A 20,324-nucleotide genomic window follows, 5' to 3' on the forward strand; every position below is an offset into this window, starting at 1 on the left:
TTTCAAACGCACGACGTGAACAATTTCAGACCGCACACGTCGACGCTGGGAGTCTGTCACACCATCCGGGACGATTTCATAGTTCAGTGGCCCTACGCGACGAGCAATTTTGTAGGGGCCAAAATAACGCCGCAGAAGCTTTTCGCTGAGGCCTCGTCGGCGAACTGGTGCCCATAGCCAAACTTGTTCGCCGGGTGTGTATTCCTGATGGCGGTGTCGCAGGTTGTAGTGTCGGCCATCCGTCGCTTGCTTGGTTGCCGTTCGCAGTCGAGCCAGCTGCCTGGCCTCTTCAGCGCGTTGTTGAAATATCGCTACGTCCGGGTTAGGGTCGCCTTCGTTTACATGCGGCAACATTGCGTCCAGAGTCGTTGTCGCTTCCCGTCCGTAAACAAGAGCGAATGGTGTCAGCCCAGTTGTCTCCTGGGCGGCCGTATTATATGCGAAGGTGACATATGGGAGCACTTCATCCCATGTTTTGTGTTCAACATCGACGTACATCGACATCATGTCCGCCAGGGTCTTGTTGAGCCGTTCTGTGAGACCGTTAGTTTGCGGGTGGTATGCGGTAGTTCGGCGATGGGTGGTGTGGCTGTACCGCAAAATGGCTTGCATCAGTTCGCAACACAAGGCTGTCCCTCTGTCAGTGATAACGACCTGAGGTGCACCGTGGCGCAGGACAATTTGGTGGACGAAGAATCTGGCGGCTTCTTCAGCAGTGGCTCGAGCAAGGGCGCGGGTTTCTGCGTAGCGAGTCAGGTAATCTGTCGCCACAATGATCCACTTATTTCCTGCGGTAGACGTCGGGAAGGGTCCCAGAAAGTCCATTCCGATTTGTTCGAAGGGCCTTGTTGAGGGTTGAAGTGGCTGGAGTAGTCCAGCGGGTTTTGTTGGCGGTCTCTTGCGGCGTTGACACTCTCGGCACGTCCGTACGTAATGCTTGACGTCTTCTAGAATGCGCGGCCAGTAGTAACGCTCACGGATCCGCGAAAGCGTTCGTGTGCACCCAAGATGCCCTGAGGTTGGTTCGTCATGTGACGCCTGCAAGATTTCCTGACGCAATGACGACGGCACGACGAGAAGGTAGGTGCTCTTCCTAGAGTCGAAGTTCTTTTTCACAAGGACACAGTCTTTTAAGCAGAATGTGTGAAGAGCACGCCTGAAAGTTTTGGGTATCTCCGTACGTTTTCCTTCAAGATGTTCAATGAGACAGTTCAGTTCAGGGTCGGCCCGTTGTTGGGCGGCTAAGTCGGAAGCGGTGATCATGCCCAGAAAACTGGCGTCGTCGTCTGCACACGGTGGTGGTTGCTCAACCGGTGCTCGAGACAGACAATCTGCGTCGGAATGCTTTCTTCCGTTCTTGTGCACTACCGATATGTCGAACTCCTGGAGCCGCAAGCTCCACCTTGCGAGACGCCCGGATGGATCCTTTAGGTTCGCAAGCCAGCATAAAGCATGGTGGTCGGTAATGACGGTAAAAGGTCTGCCGTACAAATATGGGCGGAATTTGGAAGTTGCCCACACAATTGCCAAGCATTCCTTTTCGGTCGTGGAATAGTTGTACTCTGCCTTAGACAAAGATCGACTGGCGTAGGCGATGACGTGTTCTCGTCCGTCCCGCCTTTGAACAAGAACGGCACCGAGGCCGACACTGCTAGCGTCGGTGTGGATCTCTGTTGCCGCGTTCTCGTCAAAGTGGGCCAAAATAGGGGGCGCTTGAAGACGTCTTTTGAGCTCCCGAAACGCTTCTTCTTGGGGTGCTTCCCACACAAACGAGCTGTCTTCTTTCGTTAGACGTGTCAGGGGCTCGGAGACCTGCGAGAAGTCCTTGACAAAGCGCCTATAGTACGTGCAAAGTCCGAGGAAGCTTCGGAGGCTCTTCTTTTCGCGGGGCTGCGGGAAGTCTCGAACTGCAGCTGTCTTCTCTGGGTCTGGTAGAACGCCGGCAGAACTGACGACGTGACCAAGGAACTTCAGCTGCTCGTAGGCAAAACGGCATTTTTCGGGCTTTAACGTAAGTCCTGAAGCCTTAAGTGCATCAAGTACCACTTTCAACCTGCTGATGTGTTCCTCGAAAGATGGAGCGAAGACTATGACGTCGTCCAAATACACCAAACAAGTTTGCCATTTCAGGCCAGCCAATACGGTGTCCATTACCCTTTGGAAAGTTGCAGGGGCAGTGCAAAGTCCAAATGGCCTGACTTTAAACTGGTATAGTCCATCTGGTGTAATGAACGCCGTCTTTTCGCGGTCCCTTTCGTCAACTTCCACCTGCCAGTAGCCAGTCCTTAGATCCATAGATGAAAAGTATCAGGCATTGCAGAGACGATCGAGGGCGTCATCAATTCGAGGGAGCGGATAAACGTCCTTTCTCGTTACCTTATTGAGTCGGCGATAGTCGACGCAGAATCTTGGAGTGCCGTCCCGTTTTTTCACGATCACGACAGGGGAAGCCCACGGGCTTTGGGAGGGCTCAATGATGTTGTCATGAAGCATTTCTTCTACCTGTTTCCGGATTGCCTCGCGCTCTTTCATGGACACACGGTACGGCGATTGGCGACTTGGTTGCACATTTTCATCAGTTATGATGCGATGTTTCACAAGCGTTGTCTGGCGGATTTTGGGTGACGTGGCGAAACAATCCTGGTAGCTATAGAGCAGTTTCCGCAGCCTTTCGTGTCTTTCCAGGGGCAACGCCGGATTCACGTTAAAGAACACGTCATGTGTATGAGGATGGAGTGCGTCGTCGATCGTGAGTACATCGCTTATGTCCGGGATGGTCTCGAATAATGCCACAGTGGTGCCCTTTGCAAGGTGACGATATTCCGAGCAGAAATTAGTGATTAGTACACTGACGGTTCCTTCAACAATGTGAACGATTCCTCTGGCGATAGCCAAACCTTTTTCAAAGAGCAAACTCTGCTTGGCCTCGACCAAAACTTCCGCGCAGATGCAGCTGTCAGCGCCCACGGGGATGACAGCACTCGAGCGTGGTGGCAATGTGACGTGCTCATCGAGAATCATTAGCGCCGCTGATAATGCAGGACTTGGATTTCGCGTGACGCCCGTATCAGGTGACAGGGTGATTGCGCTCGAAGATCTATGATTGCTTTGTTTGCCGAAAGGAAGTCCGCACCGAGAATGACGTTCCGAGAGCACTGGTCCAGGACGACGAAAACAGTAGGGTATGTATGCCCTTCCACATCCACACGAGCTGTGCATCTTCCCTTTGGTGTTATGACGTGACCGCCTGCTGTTCGTACCTGCGGGCCTTCCCACGAAGTCAGCACCTTCTTCAGCTGATCGGCGAACACCGCACTCATGACGGAGAAGTCAGCACCGGTATCAACCAACGCAATTAAGTCCCGGTTGTCGATTTTCACTGCCAGATCCGTCGATTTTACCTTGGCGTTGCAGGTCTGTCGTGGTGTACTGTTGCGGCTTGGACGGAACTTAGTGCTGATATGTCGCTCGTGTCTCTCACACGCTGCAGGTAGTGTTGCTCCAGTGGGACTTTCGGGCGGGGGAGGGCCTTCAGGGGTGCGCCGGGCAGCAACCACGCCTCCATTGGTTGCCGTCTTTAGTTTCCCAAATGAGGGCTAGGGGACCTTCCCCGTGATGCTCCTGTGTTGGCAGGGTGTGGTGATGGGTAACGGCGAGACGAAGGCGATGGTGACCTGTAGCGGCCCGCTGGCGAATTTTGTCGCTGCAAATAGTCTTCAGTCTCAGCTGGCCTTTGACCAGGTTGCGGACGTGAAGCGCCGACGTGAAATCCACGTATTCCGAGGTTCCTATAGAAACAGTTACGGTACAAGTGGCCAGGTTCGCCGCAGTGGAAACACAGCGGGCGATGGTCGTCAGTCCTCCACACGTCGGACTTTCTAGGGACGGCTCTTTCGGCAGGAGGTCGGTAGACATTTGGTTGTGGGCGTGGCGGTGGAGAGTACGTCGGTTGGGCGGGGCGCACCGGGTTGCGCGCGGCCGCGGCGTACGACATAATTTGCGGTCCTCGTGGAGCCCACTCAGGCTCCTGGCTTGGTGGAACTAATGGTCCGGTCCCCAGCGCCTGCTGAACTTCTTGTCTGACGACATCGCTCAACGTCGCGACTTGAGGACAAGAACTCGGGAACATCTTCCGTAGTTCCTCTTGCACAACAGCCTTTATGGTGTCCCGAAGGTTGCTGACGGTTACAGCATTAAGCTCGGCCGGCGACGTACCGCCTACAAGAGCAGGGCGTCCATACTGTCTCCGCCGCACATCGAGAATCTTTTCCATGGCGGCAGCTTCCGTTACAAATTGGGAGACAGTTTGCGGTGGATTGCGCATTAATCCAGCAAAACGTTCTTCCTTCACTCCTCTGATAAGGAATCAGAGTTTTTTTTCCTCTGGCATTTCCGGATCTGCTCGACCAAATAGATGCTTCATTTCTTCGACGAAGACAGCGACGCTCTCGTTAGGGAGCTGGAAGCGTGAATTCAGCTGCCTCTCCGCCCGTTCCTTGCGAGCGACGCTTGAAAACGTCTGAAGAAGGCTGCCTTTGAAATCCTCCCACGTCCTAAGCACGGATTCGTGGTTGATAAACCAGGTACGCGCAGACTCTTCCAGTGTAAAGTAGACCCACTGCAACTTCGCTTCGTCATTCCACTTGTTGATGGTCGCCACGCGCTCGAACTGTTCCAGCCAGTCCTCGGGGTCGTCGCACGGCGTTCCGCGGAATTTAGGGGGTTCACGGGGTTGCTGCAATACGACGGCTGTTGGCAACTGGGCTTCACTCATCTTGACAGGCCTGGCTTCTTTCGTGGCGGGTGGTTTTTCTGGAAGGAGGCCGTGCTCCGGGGGAAGTCCTAGCTGTCGGCGGCTTCTTCTCTGGTCGTCTTCCTTTGCTTGGTGAGGACTGGTGTCACGGCTGCACGAGGGGTTACTGAACATACCCAGCACCTCCACCAGATGTCACGTGCGTCGTCGTCACTGGAATCCACAGAAGACGAGGGTGCGGCAGACAAGGTTTATTAGTAAGGAGGCGTACTTGTGCCTCTCGCTTAGGACACAAAAGGAACACTAATAGGATCAGAGCGGCGTGCCCATGCACAGCTGCCGTTCCACCAAAGAACAACCCACAGCTTACGTGCTGCCAGTTATTTAAGCGCTGAGAAGACAACACAGAACATGCGCACACCTATCATCAGATACTGCACTGTCTGATACGATGGGCCCATCGGAAGTTAATCGCAGTCCGCTCTAGCCTATCTAAATGACGCGACGGCTGTCGCTCTATAGTGGCAGCTGCGCAGAACGGCATGGCACGTGGCAGTATATAGGCATAACACTGCGCATTAAGAATTGACGTGAAAGGTCCGAGTGAGTAAAGGTGTGGGGCAGCATTCGCGCCCCCCTCCGCCTTGCGCACACATATATAGTTCGAGGTCTGGCCTCCAGGGAAAAGAATAGCTTCAAATGTACAGGTAGCTGATTGACCAGGACCTGAGTAACATATTTGAGAAGTTATTATACACTAGAACGGTTCGAATAAGAACGAATGCCAGCCATCTGTAACCTTGGTCTTATTTTTACCGAAAGCAAAGATAACTTGCGAACAAAAGACTTGCGCAAATTCACCCCCTGCTTTGTCTACCAGCCCCCTCCCCCCTCCTTTCAACACACCGAAGGACTCTGGTTTGACTCGCAAAAAGCGCCTGCACTGGAACTGTTCTTATGAGTATGTGCGCTAGAGAATCCTGATGCATAACATATTATTAGCGGAGGCCACCTGTCAACGGTAACATTGCACCTACGAGCGAAACGCTTTGTGAATTCGCTCCTAGTTTTTTAACACACCCGAAACGAGTAGCAAACATTTTCTTCGTGAAAGAGGTAATTCCCGACAATGCTGATGTTGCACTTATTATTAGGAAATGCGGGAGAAATATGGCGAACAGCGTTTACGAATGAAAGGACTTGTCGAATTAACTCGTCTTCTTGTATTAACTCGTCTTCTTGTATATGTATACTATCTGTTTCCTTATGGCACGATTAAACGGACCTCCGATCAGCCGTTATTTCATATTCACAGTGAGCGTAAGTATATACACCCCAGATTGGAAAGAACGTGCCCCTTCAAGCAGGGATACTTTTCTACAAGAAAAAAAAATGGCGAACCTTGCACTAAGTCGCGCAAGGCTTGACACAGCGAAACTGTACGATTTTGAAGTCTAATCTGGTTGCTTCTAGGTTGTTGCTAGGCTTTAGCTAGGTTGGTCACGACACGGATGTCCAAACTCGATAACCAAGCGCTCGGACCTCTCATAGATCTACGCGCACGTTGTCGTTCGCATAGGGCTTCCATCGGTTCGGGCTCTTCTCGCAGCCGCCGTTGTCTTTCCCGTTCCCTAGTGCGGCAGCTTACTATATCTTTCTCTCTCTCTTAGCGAACCAGTGGTGAGTAGTGGAATTTTCTCCCCCTCACCCTCCTCCTGACCGTCACATCTCTCCTCCTCACGGTTACTTGCCTTCCCCACCCTCTTGCTCTCAGCTAGCGTGCCTGGATAGCCGAGTGGTTAGGACGCTCGCCTTCGGATCGAGGGTACGCGGGTTCGAATCCTGCCTCGTGAAGAAGATTTTTTCGGCAAGAATTTCTCTCTTTCTTTATATCTTTCTTTCCGTCGCTCTGTTTCTCTCTTTCTTTCTTTTTTTTTCTCTTTCTCTCTCTCTCTCACTGTACTCGTTCTCAGGGTTATTACAGGCCACGCCGTAGCGGTGAGTTGTGGGATCTGCCCAAATTCTGTGGCACATACCCGTTCATAATGATGATAGTTTTCTGATAGGCCGCACACACAAATTACGGCTAGCTTAAACGGCTTCGCTGTTAAAACTTGAAGGGCGCTTGAGCATTTCCTTCAAGAGCAGAACGCGATAGCGTAATACGGGCCCCGTTCGTGTCGCCTTCTCAATCGCTAGACTGGTTTCGCTTCTCGGTGTACACCTCCACCGTGCTGCAAGGAAAGGGACGCCTGTACGCGTAACATTGTCCGTTTGAAATTATCCTAGAATGCCTACTGCATGTACAGTATGGTCCACTGTTAAAGGGAACACTCCAATTAACACCTTTCATTTTTCTGGCCCTCTAACAGCAAGTGGAAAGGGAAACATTGTCCATGCACTGCACGAGTCTGTCAAAAAAAGGCAGAACTGTCAACCACGAGTAGTTTTATGCAAATCTAAGCCACTATATTTTTGCAAGAGAGCGAAATCTAAACATGCTCTGCACGCAAGTGTTCCCTTTAACTGTGGACCCGTCTGTACAGTTGCGAAATGCCAACTACACCAGGGTCGTAGCCAGAAATTTTTTTCGGGGGGTTCAACCATACTTTATGTATGCTCGTGCGTGCGTTTGTATGTGCGCGTGTATATATACGCAAGCAAAACTGAAAAATTTCGGGTGGGAGGGGGTTGAACCCCCCAACATCCCCTGGCTACGCCCCTGCACTACGCCATAATTCTTCCTTTTGCGAATTGGTGAACTATAGCACTATGCGTCCGTAAGGAAACACACGAACCTGCCCAGCTGCGCACTGTGTTGGTGCTGTTGCTCATGATGATTAATTATGCCTAAGCGCTTTGCAATGGGTGGACCTTTAAACCACCCTCTCGCTGCGCAATTCAGATGTTTTGACGCCTGGCGCGATTCTACGCTTCTGCCACGCAATATTACACGAGTAGAGGCCGGATTTTTAGGCTTTAAAAAAGCGCGTTTTAGGCGCCAAAAATAGGCAGGGAAAACAACGTTTTAGGCCTCCAATGTCGTAAATATAGGCACAATAAATTTTTACGTAAATGCAAATAATTTCAAAGGAAGACGTGCGCGACCTATATTTACGTCAAGAAACCAAAAAATTGTTATTGTTTAAGGTGGTACACAGGCACCATGCAGTTGAACGTAGCCGTGCAATTGTCCTTTGACACGCACGCCTTGCAGAACACGGCATCTCCGCTTATTCTGCAGCATGGTGAGTCAAGTGTTCACTGTCGAATCAACACACACCTCTCTACCTTTCTTTTCGGCATGACCGAGAAGGGCAAAGCAGCAGCAGGCATCCAAATCGCTTAAAGACCAGAAGGAGGGGGTTCTTCTTACTTGCCGGGTCGAATCGCGTAGAACCAGTTGCTCCCCTGGCGGTAAACACCTTAAAAAGTAAATTACAAACCGTAACGTAGGAAGAAATTTTTTTTTTTGGGGGGGGGGGGGGGGTTCAATTATACTTTATGTATGTTCGTGCGTGCGTTGGTATGTGTGCGTTGGTATGTATTCTTGAACCCCCTCCCCCTGGCTACGCCCCTGATTACAAGCTTCACTGTCCCCTGACGGCTCTCCGCAATTTTGCATTCGACAAACGCTCGCGCCATGTCAGCGCGGCGGCGTATGCTCACCCACGCGTCGGACTTCACTTCTGCTAGCGGTTTTTTCCGGGACTTGGTTGAACCAGAGGACTAGGTTGAACCCCATAGAGTTCCGAACAGTCAGTGTTGCGCGGTAACATGAAAAACAGGCTCAAACTGGACCGAGAAGTGAAACTTGAGGTTAAATAGTGTTCACATAGGCGCCAGTTTTGAAAATAGGCATTTACAGGCACTTATTGGCATATAGGCACGAACGCCAAAAATAGGCATTTATAGGCACTATAAAAACACTATAAAGCCCTCCTTAGCCTCTAATTCATGCTATTAAAGTGGCGCGATAGGAGCGTAAGGAACAAATAGGCATTTGCCTAAAATGCGGTCTCTATACATGAGTTAAGGAGACTCCTTGCACTGCATAACATTCGTATAGGGTTTTTTTTTTTTTTTCGCAAACGGTTTCAAGAAGTGGCATGGCTCTGTGATAGAACACCTACTTGCCACGCAAAAGGCCTTGGTTCGATTCACGCTGGAACCAAAGATTTTTACTGTTTATTTATCGAAGATTTCTACTGTATCTGTCTCGATTTTTCGCTCAAGAACAAGGACGATTTTTCAGCCAGCCTTTATGGTATGTTTTCTATGTGTATAACAGTAATAGCAGTCTGACTTTTCTCTAATCACGTGTTTGGAGTGGTTACGTTTAGTGCAGCTGTCTCGCACTCTACCATCCTGCCCTTAGATCCCCATTAAAAATACGAAAGCGGGAATATAGGACGGAATCGCGCCTGTGCTTCAAATGCGTTTATTTTTATTTTTCCTCTTCCGCGCGACGTGCACTGCGGGCAGCGCCAACGCTCGCTCGACTGTGCGGTGCATAAATGGAGCGAACCGCGAGTCGCAGGTGGCCAAAGACGCAGCGGGGCCTGAGCGGGGCTGACTGTAAACGCGATCGCTGTCGCCCGCTGAAAATCGACGCCGCTCGACAACACCGCAGGGATCCTCATCGCCGCCTCGCACAACGGGGGGAGGAATGTCGGCCGTGAACGTGGAGCACGTCACCTTCGGCGTGCTGATGGCCGCCAACCTGGGGCTCGGCCTGTACTTCGCCTTCTCGCGGCGGGCCCGCAAGGCGTCCACGGCCGACGAGGTGTTCCTCGGGAGCCGCAGCATGGGCACGCTGCCGCTGGCCGTGTCCGTGCTCGCCTCCATGATCTCGGCGATCGGCGTCATCGGCTTCGGGGCTCACTACTACGCGCACGGATTTCACTACGCCTGGAGCCTGGTGTCGGCGCCGCTTCTCGTGCCCGTCGTCACGCTCGTCGTCATTCCCGTACTCTACAAGCTGCGCGTCACGTCCGTCTTCGAGGTGGGTGCACTACAAAAGAGGAAAGAAACCTGCTCGCGCTTGGCGCGCTGGGGGTGTGATATACGGTTTCGCTCGGAACGCTACAGCGATTGTTCCGTCCGCCGCGGTCATAACGGGACGCAACGATTCGCCGAGCGTTTCGAACGGATCTGAGGGCAGTGGCTTCCGTGCGGTATTTCATTTCATTTCTTAAAATTCGATTGTACTTTCAAGACCAAGGTATTCCACAGAGTACTGGGCAAAAATACATAAATATATATGCAGCAAAGGATAACTGAAGCCAGGATGCGATGATGTCCGCTACGGCTGAAGGAAGCTTTGCGTTGTCCTTGATTGTAACAAGTGCGCCGGGAAGGTGATTCCATTCGTGAGAGTTCCCGGAAACGAGCGACCCGTAAGAGACGCTGTGACACTGAATAATTCTAACCATGTGGTTGTGATCAATTCGACATGAATGTCTAGGTTGGAGATGATATAATGTTAGAGCCCTGATAGAAGTTGTGGAAATAGGATGTATTAATCGAAGAAAGGCGAAAACACTCGAGTCGGGCTGAGAGCGGAGGACGTTGCGAAGAGTTTTGTATGAAACTCGCGCTTCATGTGCGGCTCCAATTGCTAGAAATTAAGCACGCGGCATGGTTTTGGATTAGTTCAAGTGATTGAATAAGCGTATTCGAATGCGAGTTGTAGACGGATGAAGCGTACTTCATTTGATTGTTAATTAGCACTTTATGTAATATTAAATTTGATAATACAGGAGCAGAATAGAAATGTCAGCCAATATAAGTTAGTATGCTGCTAGTAATGTGAATTACCTAGCCGGTGCGCGAAGAAGGCGAAAAGTGTCGACTTTCGTAACGCCTAGGCATTTATAGAAGGTTCCGCCGTATATAGCATTAAGGTTCAGCGGATGATGTTCGCTGCTAGTTGCACACATACCTTAATATATATATATATATATATATATATATATATATATATATATATATATATATATATATATATATATATATATATATATATATATATATATATATATATATATATATATATATATATATATATATATATATATATATATATCACATAACATCTCGACATTTTAACCTCTGTTCGCTAAGTACAGTGAAGCTAATAGCTTAGACGTGCGTCAACCTTGCAGAAAGAAAGAAGAAGCAACAACTTAATGAGGTGCGCTATATAGAGTCAGGTGAACGGCCGTGATAGGAGGATTCGTGTCTCATTTCGTAACATGTGTCATTAAGCGTATCAGCAAAAGGACATGCGTTCAAAAAAAATCTAAACGCCTAGACTGAATCTCTCGACCTTTCTTTTAACTCTCTGGAATTTAGGACGTGAGGTCAAGCTCCGCGATATACATTGGAGCTTAGTTATCATCTCCAGTGGCGGCAGGTGTCGCCTCCAGCCACTGGAGGGACATGTCCGCTGCACTGGCCATGTCCTCTACCAATGATCTCCAATTTGCTTTGTCCTGCGCGAGCCGATTCCAGTTTATGCCTGCAAATTTCTCAATTTCATCACCCCATCTAACCATCTGACGTCGTCGGTTACGTTTCCCGTCTCTTGCTATACATTTTGTCACTTCAACTGACCATTTGTTCGGTGTCCTTCAGACTACGTGACACGCCCAGGGGCATTTTTTTTCTGTTGACATCGACTAAGATATCATCTGTTACCGTTTTTAGGGGCGAAGCACCTTAAGGCCGAGGCATGTCCGTCCATCCGTATGTTCGTGCCCATGCTTACACACCTACTCGACCACTCGCCGTGATTCACTTCGTGGAGATGCGTGCGTGGTTTTAACAATAGGTTTAACAATAGACTAATACCAGTCATAATTGTGACAAAACAATATACAACACCTGCTAGCACAAACCCTTTATACTAGTCTGCGACTTCAACGTAAACACATTATGGACCTTACGACCTAGCTTTGTCGTCGACTCTCACTTGTCCGGTGCCACGGTATATAGAAAACCGTTGCTATAGTCGAAACATATATGTGTGTATGGGAATAAAAAAAGTTTTACAATAGACGAACATCAGTCATAATTGTGACTGTACAATATAAAACATCTACAAGCGCAAGCCCTTTATACTAGTTCGGCGACTTCAACGTAGACATTATGGACCTTACGACCTAGCTTTGTCGTCGACTCTTTATGTCACTTTGTGTCACTTTATGTCATTTTATGTCATTCAATTTACATTATATAGGGCAATGCTCGGGTAACGTGTGGTTACTCACCCATACATTACCCAGAACTGCGCCCACTCGTCATGATTCACTTCGAGGAGATGCGTGTTTTTTTCTCTAATCCACTGCGCTCTCCTCCTATCCCTTAGTGTTGCTCTCATGTTTCGCTCAATCGCACGCTGCTTGGTTTTTAGCTTCTTCTCGAATGTCTTTGTTATCCTCCTAGTTTCCGCCTCTTATGATAGTACTGGCAAAATACAATGGGTGTACACTTTCGTCTTTAGGGACAACGCTAAATTGTCTGCAATGATTTCGGAACACCTGCCATAAGTGCTCCAGCCCAGGCTTCACTCGAACGGACGTACACGCAGCGCGAACCGCTGAGCCCTAGCGTGATTGCGAGGCGTAGGTTGCCTTGTTAGCGCTATCTGCCTGATTATATACAATTAGATTTTCTTTAGTTATTAGTGTGTTGGTGCGTGCATGCAAGCCTTCGACCTATCGTGCTCGCTCCCTACTGAATCAGTAGCGCTGATTTCTTGCGCGCCAGATTTTGTTGTGTGCATTGCGTACGCTCTGCGGTACGCGCTTTGACAAAAGCAGCAAGATGGGTGAACTCTCAGTTCAGCAACCTGTGAAACAGGCGCTCCTGTCGTGCTTATTTCTTTCTCGTCTTTCGCTTGTGTCGCGCTGCCATTTGACGGAGTGTATACGCCTAGTGTGCGTGTGCGCCGACGGAAGCGCCATCGGCGACGAACTCGGTCATTACTCTCGGGAAACCAAGCAGACGGCCGCCGTGGTTTCCTACGTCGTTGTACGTGTGTTTTCGCGTTGTTCACGTTTCCGTAGTGAAATAAGCAACGTTCGTCGTATATGTGGTGGCGGAACCTTCAAGGGATGTCGAATAACAATTGCTGTGGAGTGGAATGCTCAAACACCTACAAAAACGCGCCCGGAACACGGTTTTACTTACCGCAAGGCCTCCTGAGCAAGAGCGACGGAAACAATGGATTGCCGCTCTTCGTTGGCAAAGGCGAGCCGCTTCGTCATTGTGCGAGGTAACACGTCGCTTCTTGTTCTAATGCTTTCGTTCTGCCATATCGGTGCTTGCTATATCGGTGCTCGCTGGATGCACTCGATCATGTTGACACTGATAGACGACCAAAGTTATCAGCCTGAGCATGTGTTGGTTCGGTTCGACCGCCGTGCCCCCCAAGGGCACTTCGCTCAAACGTTCTATATTTCAGAAGTGTTGTACTTCGGGCGAGTTGGTGATCCATGAACTTAGCTTGTACTAGCGCGGTACATGTACCGCGCTATTACAAGCTAAGTTCTATATTTATTTACAGAAACAGAAGTGCAGCAGTGGTTGACTTCAGAAAGAACAAGAAGTGATTGAGACGTCACCTTTGTAAACAAAACAAAGCGGATGTTCACCACGAGCTGCACCTCATAGCTGGGTCTTGTTACACTGGTCTGCGCGACGCACCTTTCATATTCACCGGCATGACGATTCACTCCACGCGGACGTTCGTTCTCCTCCGCAGTCGGTCATCACATGTCTCCTCGGCGACCCTCTTCAAAACTTGTCACTGCTCCCGCGGCGTCATCTCTTGATACTTTACTCACAGCACTAGATCATCAAACAACACGTCTTCTGCGGTCGAGCGAACGATGCTATCACTAGAACGACATAACTTCTTCGCTGACTGACTCCTCACTGACTGGTGGTAGTGGTTTGAAGAGGAAAAGGCGCCTAATTTCTGCAGCCCAGTCGGGAGCAAGGCGCACTGACTGACTCTCCGTCGCCCCGCACGTGCATTGCTTGCATCGCTTGCATTGCCTGTATCGGCTTGCGCCTGGGTTCGGGAAGCTGCGTATGATTCATCTGTGCGTAGCACAGCGAAAACTAGGGAGAGGGCTAGATCTTCTCACCGATTCGTCTGCGGAATCAGACGGCGCCGCCAAGGTCGATTCAAATAGGTCGCGAAGCTTCGGGCGAAAAACGGTTCAGAACTTATTGCCAACGACAACAGCAAGGGGAGTTATGGGTGCTGCGATTGAAGCGCGACTATGTTTGGAGGGAACAAACACTAATAGCGAAAAACCAAGTTTTATTCAAACGTAAAGCAATCTTTATGTTTTACAAATTATATTTATTTCCCGAACAATATTACGTAGGTGCAATGTGTCAAGAATGTACGACAGTGTTTAATTCTTACAAAAAACCTGTTTCTTAGCGCCCCCTGAAGAGAGGCGCACGTCATTTTCATTCAGTGCAGCTCTTGCGGTGCATGGAAAGGCGCGCTCGTAAGTTCGTCTGCGGCGACACGCCCCCTCAGGTGTTCTGGTGTTTCGCACTTGCATGAGTTCTGTGAATTATTGTGGTGAGAATTTGATTTTGGTGTGCGCGAAGTTGCGAGGTGCGTTTCATCGTTGGTGAACGTGTTGGCTACGGTGTTCAACGGACAACGGCACGAGGCGGCTAACATTTCTCGCCGAACGCTTTCCTCGGTATTCGCGGAAACGATGTGGTGTTCCAAGGATGCAATAGCAACACACGTACGCCTGGCGAGCCCTCTCTTCTAGATAAGACTCTAGGGCAACGGTTCGGAGTAGTGTGCTTGCTGGATTTTCATGGATCAGTATTCCTGCTGCCCGGTTTCCTTCGCGAACACGCGGTGCCTACTGTATTTCCTGTTATCGGTGAGCAGATCGCTAAGTTATCTGTCGCGCTATAATCACTACATTTCGCATGTCTTGATACGTTACACGTAAGGTTAATTTATCGGAGCAAAAGGCAAAACATAGTGCACGTAGTGTACGCACTTTTTGTACTTATTATGACATTTGTTGCTCATTGTGTAGGGTGTGTTAAACTACGTTATTAGGATCATTGAATAAAACTGAAATATCATCATTTTGGCATAACCGGGCGTCATTTATTCTCGTTAGAACTGAAGGACAGATGCAATGCGCTCTTTTAAGTCCCCTGCGCATGTGCGAAGCGAATAAGCAACGCTGCAAACATGAGAGGTACGCTGTTGCCTACTTTATTCACGCCGTGGAAGATGACACGAACGCAGAACAAAAGCTCAGAGAATAAAGTTTCCTGGTAAAACCAAGGCGAATTGCACGACGGTACACTTAAACACCGCTGTTTAGTCACGAGTCGATATTAGTTTAGCTAGCGTTGGCTTCAAGCGCATTCGCCAAGGGCTTGCCGGCTCGCCGCAGCGCGAGTCCTTAGCGATCAGGGGCCTAAGAAAAATATTTTGAGGTCAAATTCCGCGCTAGTGCCAACAAAATGACGTCACTTTTTAACCGGATATTGCGTCACATCCTCTTTATTTTTTGTTCCGCCGGAAGTGTTCCTTCCTCACACAGATGGCGCAGGGGCGTAGCCAGAAATTTTTTTCGGGGGGGGTTCAACCATACTTTATGCCTGTTCGTGCGTGCGTTTGTATGTGTGCGCGCATATATACGCAAGCAAAACTGAAAAATTTCGGGGGGGGGGTTGAACCCCCCCAACCCCCCCCCCCCCCCCTTGGCTACGCCCCTGAGATGGCGCTAAGCCCCATGAGCAGCTGATGAGCAGCCATTTCCTGAACGTATGGGCTTCTATGGAAGCTTCGCTACCATTTAAATTTACCTTGGCGCCGCTGGCGCCGCTTTGCTTTCTCGAACATCCCGATCTTTCGCGTGCGTTGGTTGTGTCGGTGGCGTCTTCTGCGGAGAGGGTAAGGGGCGCGCATTCGGCGCCTTTCTTACTTGTTTTTTTTTTTTTCGATGCGCGCGCTCTGTCGCGCACGAACCGTCGGCTCCAGGCTTTCATGCCGTCGTTCGAAATCGGCGACGTACGCTCAGTTAAGCGCTCGTTTGTGACAAACATCGTGCACAAGTCCACTTTTGTAGAGGCCCGCGCCTTTCCTGCAGCTGCCAGCGCAGAATTAGTTGTCTGTCACCCGCACGAAGGGAAAATAACAGCCGCGAACTTCATCCATCTCCTCACAGCAAAGCTGTGCAAAACGCTGTCGTCTGCTCGGCTTCCCTCACGTACTGTCGGCGGCGCCGGCTAGGTGGCTATCAGTGGCGCCTCTATAGGCGGTGCACAAGGCGTATAGACCAGAACACAGCGAATTCCATGCGCATCGCCATATTTGTAGACGCTACACAGAGAAAACGTGAAACTCCCGAAATTCAGCCCGTCGGAGAGCGTGTTTCGCGTCTTTTCTAGCCTGGACATTTTCGCTGATTTTATTGGAACATCAAGAACATCTTGCTCATACAAGTCCACAATGTATACAGTACGTGCTGAGTGGGCTGCGGAAGCAACCTCGTCAGATACGTACGGTGTTACATTTGTAAAAAAAACGTTCTCGCTGTAGTACGCGTGAATCGTAATTGCAGTGCAGCTCGCGAAGAGTGAAACGATGTTTTGTTGCCCCATATTACAAGTTGTGCACAAAGTTTTGTGAAAGCTCATCATTTCAGCATGCATCGCGTAATAATTAGAGTACGCTTTACGGGTAGTTTCGCGGAACGTAATTTTTGTTTCACGAGCGCTCTTACAATAATGCGTCTTGCTCAGAAAAGCGTGCTATCAGAGAGTATAACCTGCAGTATCGTTCAGCGATCCCTTTTGGAAGCTACCTGCGCGATTTTATTCTTGTAACGATGGTGCTTTACAAGCGAAACTGTGCTACTCTTAGTTAAGCCGGTTAGCTATGCCTGCGACGTAAAGGACACTGGCGCGAGTACTGTTTACTTACGTGCCAATATATGTATTATGTGCAGCTGGATGCCTCGTGTCCAAATAAATTTGGGGACATCAAACACTTAAATGAAAGCACGAAATTCTGGCCAGCTGTTGAGGAGCACCGTGCCATTTATTACATTTCGAAGACGAAATCTCGAAGGCGTGGATGCCATCAAAAGCACTAAAGCCTAATACTACGTTGAAAGTGGCAAAGCATGCTGATTGCTTGTGCTTGAAAGCACTACCTTGCACTACATTTTCGTCAAAGGAAACACTCAAAGGTATGAAGTGCACCCCCACACAAAGCTCGCGCCTGCCTTCAACCCAGCTGCGTGTCACTCAAATTAGGTTCGCAAAATGAAATAGGTGGGCATCACACTGCAGAATACACGCAGTTAGTATACTTACTCGCGCATTTTCACTCGGCTCCTAGTTTTTTTGCTTGAATCACAGTTATCCACTCGCGGCGAAGCTGAAAACACCGCACCGGCACTATTTCCGTGGCGTGTCGTAATCGTCGCAGACAACGCTAATATCCTCTTGTTGCGCTGCTTGTTTTGGCATCCAAAGACGACGCAGTAGTGCCCAGACGAGCTCTTATACGCTGAAGCGGCGTGAACGGGTACTTTTTCGCACTTTAAAGCCTCAGAACTGCAGCTTGCCCTGTTTACTTTGTGTAGCCCGCGCGCGTCTTGGCGGCCCGGTCAGCCCGGCGTCTGGGTGCGAGAGTATCCGCTCGGCTCGCCAGCAGCCTGGGTGCGAGACAGGCGTGCTCTGGTGTATAGCTCTGCGTAACTTGCAGCTAGACCGCATCGCCAGCGAACGCTGGGCTGACAGTGGATATGAGTGAGGCGTCGTTTTCGTAGAAGGCTCAGTGGATTCACAAAGCCCACAATACGTTTTCCGCACTCGTACAAAGCCATGTCGATGAACGGTTTTAACGGCTTTGCGTGCCATTGAATTGATAAAAAAGGATGTAGTGCTCGCGTATTTTTTTTTCTTTTTTTGCTCCTTTTCGGGACACGAAAAAGGCGTTCGATACACTGGACCATTTTTTATCAGCTGAGAAAACTGTACGTTTGCTTCATGGCTCCTTTTCCCGCACTTGTTTTATTTTTCAGACTTAATGTTCTTTTTTTATCTCCGCTCGTTTGTTAGGATAGCTGATCTTGTCAGATGGATGTTAAATGGTACCTGTGCCACACAGGCATCGACATGGTACTGCTTACCATGCAAAATGAACGATCTAACCTTCCTTCTTATTTTTTTCTAAAGTTTATTTATTGGGCTTGTTTAACATTGTACAAATCATGAGGTTCGAGCCCGTATCATGGAGTAGGATGTCATGTAACCACAGGTCGGCAGAAAGACTAACGCTCACTGCGAGTCACTCACGAAATATATTTTGCTCTGGGGGCTCACTCGGCCTCAGACTCAACAAACTTTTCTTCAACCGGACTCACTCGGACTCGATTTCACCAAAATATTACACACCCGGACTCACTCAGACTCAGACTCATGGCGAGAACTGAGTCTGAGTGAGTCGACTCATGAGTGAGTTTGCCAACCAATGCATGTAACAACAGGACTGCTTTACCTGAGATGGAATCTTCACCGAGAACCTTCACTCGGGACTAATTTACTGTGTCCACACTCAGTATTAAGGATCAACGTTATTACATCAGATGTTCTTAAATTACCGTAGCGGCTAGAATTGCTTGTACGCGTATGTAATCTCTGTGTGTGTGTGTTTGTGTGTGCGTGCGTGCGTGTGCTTTTATACGTTCATGCAAGACACTCGCAGCCGGCACGTTTGCCTCTTCTTTGCAATTGACGCGAGTACGCCGGCATATACATGTCCATTCGCTCTACCCTCTCTGCGACGGTTGTATTTTTTTTACAAAGAATCTGTTTTGCTTTTCTTTATGCCGTTACGCGTTCGCAAAAACTATCATGATCATGAATGGCCTCTACCTTTCTAGCGCGTGCAACGCAATAGCTCGGCCGGCGCGTGCTCTATTCGCCCACTTGTTCATCGTCCGCTTCGCTCCGCGAACATGTGGCCCCGGCGCGCGCTGTTTACCGCTGCACCGATTTGTCCGGCGTGGTATGCAAAAGCTGGGACGGGACGAGGAAACGAGTACAGAGAGAGAGAGAGAGAGAGAAACAAAAAGATAGAAAGAAAGAGAAAGATAGAAATCGAAAGAAAGGGAAGAAACAGAAACGAAAAGACAGAAAGACAGAAATAAATACACAAAGAGAGAAAGGTCAAAAGAAACAGAAAAAAAATAGATAGAAAGAACAGAAAGCACGAGACAAAGAGAAACAAAGAAAGAGAGAGAGAAAGAAAGAGGAAGCGAGAAGTAGAGTGAGAGGTAGAAAGAAATGTAAGAAAGTGAAAAAAGATAGAAGGAGCGAGAAGGATACAGAAAGAAACAGAGACAAAACAAGATATAGAAAAAACTGAAAGAGATAAAAGAGAGAAAGAGAAAGAAAGAGAGGAAGAAAGAAAGAAAAATAAAGAGGAACAAGGAAGGCCTCCGAGTTCCCCTGTTCCTTTAGGCTTGGAACCACTAGTACGAAGCTGCTTTTTTGCCGTTTTAGTCATTTATTGTGCCGCACGCGTGCGTTGCATGAACTTCATACGCGTGCACGAGTCAGGTTCGCTCATGCGCATTGAAGAGTACCACGTAAAACATGCATGCACTTTAAAGCAAGGAATTGGGCTGGCAACTCTTCTTCATCGGTAGTTGTGAACGGTGCTCATTCCTGAATTCTGGGGAGGTTCCCATGGCGGCACGCCCGGCGTGTTATTCTAAATGGGAAAGAGAGAAACGAAGTGCTACACGTGCAGTCGGATACAACTCTAGAAGTCCGCGGCATTTCCTCCTCAAAGGCGGATGCGCACACGCACGCACTAATGGGAGCACACTTGAGACTGACGTCATGAGCCAGACATCCGGTGACCCCGCCTTCGGAGAACATTACCATGTACAGAAGCGGGACTATTTATTTAGTCGCGGAGGCGATCGGCTGCCGCGTTTCAAACTTCTTAAGTTGTGTACGACTAGTACGTCCCCATACACAAGTACGCGCTGGCTGGTAGCTGTAAATACCAACAATTTAATGCATCTCGTTGAAACCAGCGTCTATCTGAAAAACTGAAGACGCCTTCGTTGCACGAGACGCACAGGCGTCGCTAGTGTATAGACAAAGCAGACCTGTCTTGCTTCGAGGCACGACATCTTTGGGTGTACATTAATGGCGGATTAGTACGTAGTTTGCTGCCTATACTCCAGCCGACTTCCACGTTGGAGCTCGTTCATCTGGCTCGTCTCGGTTGGAGTACGTTTCGTAAAAATGAGAGTAAACACATACAATCGGAAGTACAGCGAGCCCTAAAAATTAACTTTCATTTTATGTACGACAGGCCGCTGAACTTCTACGGCAGTGTTCGCCGACAGTCCATTTAACTTTAAAAATGCGAACATTGACCTAACAAAGTTCGTGTGATTGCGCCTACATTTACCAATGTGCGTGAATGAGTGCTCTCATTTCGAGCAAGCTTATACTACAACCAGATCGTCTA

General features: G+C 49.1%; 1 protein-coding gene across 1 annotated transcript in view; it reads left to right on the forward strand.

Moving 5' to 3' along the window:
* Nucleotides 1-9,292: 9,292 nt before the first annotated feature.
* LOC119391668 (sodium-coupled monocarboxylate transporter 2) overlaps nt 9,293-20,324 on the forward strand; it is a 100,664-nt gene continuing 89,632 nt past the window's right edge. Inside the window, exon 1 of the mRNA XM_037659336.2 lies at nt 9,293-9,758. Within this exon, the coding sequence (XP_037515264.1) occupies nt 9,423-9,758 (336 nt within the window). The 5' untranslated portion in view covers nt 9,293-9,422. The remainder of the gene's footprint in view (nt 9,759-20,324) is intronic.

Source organism: Rhipicephalus sanguineus, chromosome 1, assembly GCF_013339695.2.
Source record: "Rhipicephalus sanguineus isolate Rsan-2018 chromosome 1, BIME_Rsan_1.4, whole genome shotgun sequence".
In the NCBI taxonomy this organism is placed as follows: domain Eukaryota; kingdom Metazoa; phylum Arthropoda; class Arachnida; order Ixodida; family Ixodidae; genus Rhipicephalus; species Rhipicephalus sanguineus.